This window comes from Triticum urartu, chromosome 4, assembly GCF_003073215.2.
Source record: "Triticum urartu cultivar G1812 chromosome 4, Tu2.1, whole genome shotgun sequence".
NCBI classification, from domain to species: domain Eukaryota; kingdom Viridiplantae; phylum Streptophyta; class Magnoliopsida; order Poales; family Poaceae; genus Triticum; species Triticum urartu.
The window spans coordinates 262,716,395-262,724,164 of NC_053025.1; the positions used below are offsets into that span (position 1 = coordinate 262,716,395).

General features: G+C 44.6%; 1 protein-coding gene across 2 annotated transcripts in view; it reads right to left on the reverse strand.

The window, feature by feature from the left end:
- The window catches only part of LOC125551433 (aminopeptidase P1-like), a 29,491-nt gene extending 22,943 nt beyond the window's left edge, over window positions 1–6,548 (reverse strand). The window contains exons 1-2 of one of the 2 annotated variants that reach the window (XM_048714682.1): window positions 6,330–6,548; window positions 6,098–6,161 (exon numbers count right to left, since the gene is read on the reverse strand). In XM_048714682.1, coding sequence (XP_048570639.1) covers window positions 6,098–6,161; window positions 6,330–6,443 — 178 coding nt within the window. In that variant the 5' untranslated portion in view covers window positions 6,444–6,548. Of the gene's footprint in view, window positions 1–6,097; window positions 6,162–6,247 lie in introns of both variants that reach the window. The other variant, XM_048714683.1, reaches the window with a different exon arrangement.
- Between the last annotated feature and the right edge of the window lie 1,222 nt (window positions 6,549–7,770).

Here is a 7,770-nt window from a genome sequence, read left to right on the forward strand (position 1 = left end):
GAGGTGCGTGTGACTCTAATCCCTATTTCCGTCCCAGTTCACGTGAAATTCATGATGTGGATGTGTCTGAACCATCTTCGTTTTCTCTGCATCTGGAAATGCCAAATTTGACGGCAATAATCCGCGTCTCTGGCAAAATTGTTGCGAGGATCAATTCAAGTTGTGGAGCACATCCGTTCATCGTTGGATCGCATTGGCTACTACTGCTCAATTCGAGGGTCCTGCTGCTCGTTGGCTCAAATCCCTCCAGCGCCGAATGCCGTCTGCTAGTTGGTCTGAATTTTGCTCGGCACTCCATAGCAGGTTTGGCCGTAATCAACATTAGACCTTACTCAGAAAGTTATTTCGCATTGCTCAAGTTACTTCAGTGGAAGATTATATGGAACGCTTTGCCGAGTTGTATGATCAGTTAACTGCATATGAAGATGCACCCAATTCTTTGCATTATACCACAAGATTTTTGGATGGTCTGAAGCCTAGAGTTCCTATTGCTGTAGCACTGCAGAAGCCAAAAGATCTCGATGCAGCGTATGAACTTGCACTGTTGCATGGAGAGCTTGGGGAAGGATTTACACCCATGAACACAGCTTCTCAACGGAAGTCTGTAGCAACTACTTGTTCTCCTTATTCTAAGGGGCACAGTGGTGAAGACCAACGAGTTACTGACACTCCTAAACCGGTTCACACTGATGATAAATGGGCTGCTCTCAGGAATTACAGTAAGTCTAAGGGGTTGTGTTTTGTTTGTGGAGAGAAATGGTCCAAGGACCATGTGTGTAAGTCCACCGTGCAGTTACATTTTGTCCAGGAGATGATTGAGCAACTCCAATCTGTTGCAGGGGATGAATCTGAATCGTCTGACACTGATTATCAGTCTGTTACGTCTGTGCATAGTATGAAGTTGTCAGCTGCAGCTGTGGGCAAGGAACCTGAAGCTCCAGTGTTTCAGTTGGAAATTTGTGTGCAAGGGCATGATCTGATCTTCTTAGTGGACTCGGGGAGTACTCACTCCTGTCTGGACAGTAAGTTTCATATGTTGCAAGGCATTACTGTTACTAGACCTGTTTCAGTTACTGTTGCTGGTGGTTCAGTTCTCAAGTGCATACAGTTTCTTCCTGCTTGTGAATGGACTTGTAATGGTCACACATTTACTTCCGACCTTAGGCTGCTTCCATTTACATACTTATGATGGTATCTTAGGACTGGATTGGTTGGGCCCAGCACAGCCCTATGTATATAGATTGGGTCCAGAGATGGATGTCCTTTCAGTGGCATGGCAACACTGTAACTTTGCAGGGGCTTTTGTCAGAAGAATGTGCTCTCACTTGTGTTTTTGTATCCACAATTCAGTTGGAAGAACATCAGCCAACACTTCCTGAGATTCAAGTTGTTTTTAGATGAATTTGAGTCTGTCTTTGCCCCTCCTACTGAATTACCACCTAGAAGGTCCTGTGATCACACTATACCTTTGATTCCTGGAGCAAGACCTGTTACAAAAAGACCATACAGAATAGTGCCTCATCTGAAGGATGAACTGGAAAAGCAAATTGCAGAACTGCTGAAATCTGGTATGATAAGACCCAACACAAGCCCCTTTTCTTCTCCAGTTTTGTTAGTTAAGAAAAAAGGTGGTGAATGGAGATTGGTGATTGATTATAGATTGCTTAATGCCATTACTGTTGAAGGAAAATATCCATTGCCTGTGATTGATGAATTATTGGATGAATTAGCTGGAGCTGCTTGGTTTTCTAAACTGGACCTTAGAGTTGGTTATCATCAGATCAGATTGGCTCCTGGGGAAGAGTATAAGACAGCATTTCAGACACATAATGGGCATTATGAGTTTGTGGTTATGGCTTTTGGAGTGACAGGTGGTCCTAGTACATTTCAGGGAGCTATGAATACTACACTTTCTCCTGTCAATAGGAAAAGTGCCTTGGTTTTCTTTGATGGTATCTTAGTTTTCAGCAAGACATTGGAAGAGCATGTTAAACATGTCAGGGAAGTTTTGCAGATGTTGAAAGCAGATCAATGGCAAGTCAAGTTATCTAAATGTGCATTTGCTCAAAACAAGATAGCATATCTGGGGCATGTTATCAGTTCTGAAGGTGTATCTACTAATCCTGGTAAAGTAGAAGCAGTGAAACAATGGCCCACTCCTACAAATGTCAAGGATGTCAGAGGGTTTCTAGGGTTAAGTGGTTACTACAGAAAGTTTATTAAACATCATGGTCTTATTAGTAAGCCTCTTATTGAATTGCTAAGGAAGGGGGTGCCCTTTATTTGGTCTGCTGTTACTGAAGAAGCTTTCCAAACACTGAAACTTGCATTGATTCAGGCTCCTGTCCTTGCTTTACCTCAGTTTGATAAACAGTTTGTGGTGGAAATGGATGCTTGTGACAGTGGTATTGGGGCTGTTCTTATGCAAGATGGTCACCCATTAGCTTATGTCTTTACTGAGTCCTCAGAACGGAGCTTTATCTGTGTAAGATATGGCCATATTACTAGCTGTGGAACAATGGAGACCTTATCTCCAAAATCAGGAGTTTCTAATCAGAACTGATCGGAAGAGCCTGGTACATTTACAAGACCAAAGACTGCACATTGTATGGCAACAAAAAGCTCTCACTAAAATGATGGGGCTGGACTATCAGATCACTTATAAGGGTACTGATAATTCTGCTGCAGATGCCTTATCCAGGAGTGTCGGTGTTCTCGGAACGGGGTACCCAGACTTGCCTGCCTGCGGCCCGGAGCGTGGCTCCATCAACTGCCCGATACGGCCCAGCTTCGACAGCGACAACTCAAGACCCTCGCGAGGAGGCCAAGCCTCGTGAGGCGGACGACACCAAGACCTCCCTGGGGCAGCCTCGCTAGGCTGGCTCCTGAGGAGCGAAGATATCTATGCAAGGGGCACCTCGCGAGGTTCGCGTGACGTGAGCCATGACGACCAAGGCCAGGCGGGCGCCAGCGGGCGTAGTGTACCAGTTTCCTCTTTGGTGCTAAGGAGGCAAGCGCAGGCGAGGAGTCCCGAGGCATCAGGCAAAGGTTTTCATATCGGTGCAACAAGACCAAGACCAGCAGGACGGCAGGACGAAGGTCATCGCGGAGCCCACAGCAGCGTCACCACCAGAGCCTTTTGCAGACGAAGACTACTTTTGTCAGGATAGCTTGTACTAGTTGTTCCTCTTCAAACTTGGCCGTTGTGGGATCCCTTCCCGCCTAAACATTTGGGAAGAGGACCAAGGCCACTATAAATAGGACCTAGCCACCACCGTAGTAGGAGACGGATCACTCAGGCCACCCTTACACTCACCAGCTCATCGAGCTCAAGAACACCTCACCTCCTGAGGCTGTCCATTCACTGTACTAGTTCATCCTCAGCCCCTCGAGGCAATCCACCCACAAACTGGAGTAGGGTATTACACCGCAAGGTGGCTCGAACCAGTATAAACCCCCGTTTCTCTTGTTCTTTGGGTTCGTCGAGCTAGGCCGTGAAATCGTTGAGCGAGCGAGTCGGGGAGAGAGTGTTCTTCGTGCGCACCCCAGAGTTCGAACCTCTAAGGGTTTGCCGGAACCCGTAATCCGACAAGGAGACCTGCCAACTCCCAGGTTTTCCACATCTCTAGTTCACAACCTACCCGGTTGGAGGAAGTTGTGGCTAGTCATGCACATGATGACAAAGCAATTGAGCTTTTACAATAACTCTCAATACAACCAGCTGATAAACCTCATTATCAACTTATCAATGGTGTGATTAGGTACAAAGCATGTACTCCCTCCATTTTTATATACAAGGCCACAAACTCAAATTACAGATACCAAGGTAAAATTGAATACATGTTTTGCAAGCTAGCTTTTCTTTTCGTTTACTGGGGTCATTAATACATCGCATGCATGCAAGAAAATTGAGTGAAGGAACTAACTGGGTGTAATTATGACTGCACACATGCAAGTATTAAAAAGTTGCTAGTACAAGAAAACATCATTAATTTTTGACTCGATTACTGTTGGTGGCCTTGTATAGATGCAAAATGTATATTTCATAGTGGCCTTGTATAAGTAAATGGAGAGAGTATCTAGATTGGCCAGCATCCTGAATTGCACTTGAAATTTTTCTCTGCTTTTCATGCTAGTCCAGTGGGAGGACATTCAGGTTTCCCTGTTACTTATAAGAGAATTAAATCACTGTTTAAATGGCAAGGGATGAAATCTTTTACTAAAGCTCAAGTGCAGTCTTGTTTGATTTGTCAGCAGGCTAAACCAGAGAGTGAACCATCCTGGTTTGCTTTCTCCCTTACTAGTTCCTAAGAAGGCATGGGACACTGTTACTATGGATTTCATTCCTGGTCTGCCATCTTCTTACCAGTTTGACTGCATCCTGGTGGTAATTGATAAGTTCACTAAGTATGGCCATTTTATAGCTCTCAAGCACCCCTACACTACTCAGTCTGTTGCTGAACCGTTCCTGGAAAATGTGTACAAACTCCATGGCATGCCTGCTGTTATAGTTTCTGACAGAGATCCTGTGTTCACTAGTATCTTTTAGAGAACCTTGGTTGCTTGTACCGGAGCTACTCTTAATATGGGTTCTGCTTATCAACCTGCTACTGATGGTCAGACTGAGAGGATGAACCGGCAGGTGAAGGGGTACTTGCGTTACTTTATCAGTGCTCACCCCACTAGATGGAAAAAGTGGCTCTCCTTATGTGAATTCTGGCACAATACCAACTGGCACTCGGCCGTGGGCAAATCACCATTCGAAGTTCTTTATGGTTACTCACCAAAATGTTTTGGGATTCCAACCTCGGATACGATGGCGCCAATGGACATACAGCTTTGGTTGGATGAACGTCAGGTGGTTCATGATTCTGTCCGACAGCATCTTCTGCAGACCCAACAGCGAATGAAACACCATGCTGACAAGCACCGCACTGAACGTCTTTTTGCTCCAGGCGATCTTGTGTTCCTCAAATTACAACCGTATGTGCAGTAGAGCTAATCACAAACTAGCCTTCAAGTTCTATGGTCCATACAAAATTCTGGAGCGTATTGGAGAGGTGGCATATCGCTTGGAGTTGCCGGAGACCAGTAAAATACATCTGGTGTTCCACGTTTCTCAGCTGAAACGTTTTGCCATGATCCTCAAATTACAACCGTATGTGCAGTAGAGCTAATCACAAACTAGCCTTCAAGTTCTATGGTCCATACAAAATTCTGGAGCGTATTGGAGAGGTGGCATATCGATTGGAGTTGCCGGAGACCAGTAAAATATATCTGGTGTTCCACGTTTCTCAGCTGAAACGTTTTGTCAAACCGCTCCATGAGGTCAAGACAGTCTTGCATCTTCTTTCACTAACTTGTAGTTCCTGTCAAATTTCTTCAGAAAAGAGTTCGCCGCTCTGGTCATCGTACTGTGGCACAAGGGCTAATCCTCTGGAGTGACTCTTCTACGGATGACGCCACCTGGGAAGATTTGGAGTCCTTGAAGCAGCAATTTCCGTGTGCTCCGGCTTGGGGACAAGCCTCATCTCAAGGAAGGGGGGATGTCAACGCTCCTTCTGTACCTGACGGCAAGTACAACGACGCCACTGAAGCTACTGTTGATGTTCCAGCTATTGTCGACAACTCGTCCACAGAGGAAAATGGCCGGCCCAAGTCCACCAGGCCGAATAAGACACCGCAGTGGCTTGACGGCCCAAGCTGGGTTCGCTAGAGTACTTATAGCCGTTGTATGCGTTGCATGTGAGATGGCGGGGATTTGAGCGGCTTCGGCAATGGATAGAGGTGTGGGTGGTTGGGAGGAATTCCTCCATCTCAATTCAAATCCCTAGCTCGAGTTCCCCTTTTCATGGCGTGGTAAAGTAGATCAATAAGGGAGCTCACAATGACAATGCTATCTTAGCTACTTTGAAAACCTCCCTGCTGCCGCTTGCAATTGCTGTAGCACACAAGTGGCAAAACAAGTTGCTACAAGCCTACAACAGCACAAACCTAGTATTATCAACTAATAGGCGGTGTTGTCGACCTGAACTCGTTGCAATTGGCAAAGGAGCGATCGACTAAGAGCTAAGAAGACGGATGGATTAACACTTACCAGCGCTCCCAGTGAACCCGGAGATGAATTGCCGCCGCTTGTCCCGCTCCGACACGTACTCGCTCTGCACGAACACGAACCAGATGAGCAAACCAATTCTCAACCATCGAGCAGAGGAACGAACCAGTAAAGCAGAAGAGATCACAAAACCCTAAACTCGGCGCAGTCGAGCCCGACAGGATCTGATCTACCCTGATCGGTTCCGATCGGCGCGGGCGGCAGGAGCAACAACCTGGTGGGCATCCTCGGAGGGGATGAGGAGCGCGTGGATCGGCGGCGAGTGCGACGCCATGAGCGCGCGGAGCTCATCCAGGTGCTGGTTCCTCGCCGCCGACGAGGACGTCATTATCCTCAACTTCTCCGTCACGTGGTCGGGTGTGTGTTTGGTCGCTTAGGATGCGATGCGTTCGCGGAGGAAATTGACTAGTATTTGTTCATGAAGTTTTATTAATAACTATTTTCCTGAGGTTTGATTATAACTACTACTCCCTTCGTTTTAAAATAGGTCTTTTGGTTCATAGAATAGGATTATCGTAAGAATAAGAATTTCGTAGAAAATAAGATGACATGTATCTCGAATCTTATGAGTATGAATAGGAAACGAGATGTCATTTGGTTGACATCAAAGGAATTTTTTCATTGAGTCTAGGTTCATTTTTATTTTCCTATGAAATGTGAAGGATAGAAATCAATCATATGTAGGAATAGGAATTCATTCCTATAAACCAAAGGGCTATAAAGAAAAAAATCCTATAAGAATCCTATCCTCTAAAATTCCTATAAAATTCCTGCAAATCAAAGGAGGCCATATAGTGCTTTCTTTATTCCCGTGCTTTAACTTGATCATAAATTTAATCAATAAGACCGACTGCGGTGGGAGCAAAAGTTATATCAGTGAATTCGTATTCAAAAGAAGTTTTCAATTATATAGTTTTTCTCCCGTTGCAGTCGGTCTCGTTAGTTAAATTTATAGTTAAAGTTAGATCTCGGGAAGCGCATGCGCACTACTACAAAAAGTTGATTTATTCTTGATAAAACATTAATAAGGAACTAGCCTGATATACTTAGTGTATTTTGCATACTTGTCTTAGTTGGGTAAATGCAGAGTAAAAACATACATCTTTATGTAGTTTTGTTGTCTGCATTAGGCTCTATGCATAAAGGAGCAATTAATTAGCACGTTATTTGGTTGCCTGCTTCATTGTTGTTAGACAAACAATACGTTATTTGATTGCAATAAATATGTGAACACCACTTAAACATTGTCTTGTCCTAGCTAAAAAACAAACGGCAGCTTATTCTGCCTACTAACAAATGATAGTAGAAATTATTAAAAGCCAACATGGTTGAATAGGGAAAAGTTCAACGATACTAATTAGGTGAAAGTTTTTCTTTTTCCTCTTTCTCTTTTTTTGTTGTAGTTGTCTTCTTCTTCTCTTCTGTTATTGTCTTTTTTTATTCTTATTATTCTGCTTCAAATCTTTGTCTGACCTTGCTATCCCACATTGCATGAATCCAGTCTAACCTTTTGTTCTTTCATGCTTCGTTGTCGAACGTCTCCACACCATGGCCAGAGCTGAAGACTTCATCGGGAGTCGCATCTTCCTCCTTCAGCACAAGTTCATGAATTCCCCACTGCAGAATCCAATTGAGAATGATGCAACATGCAAGAA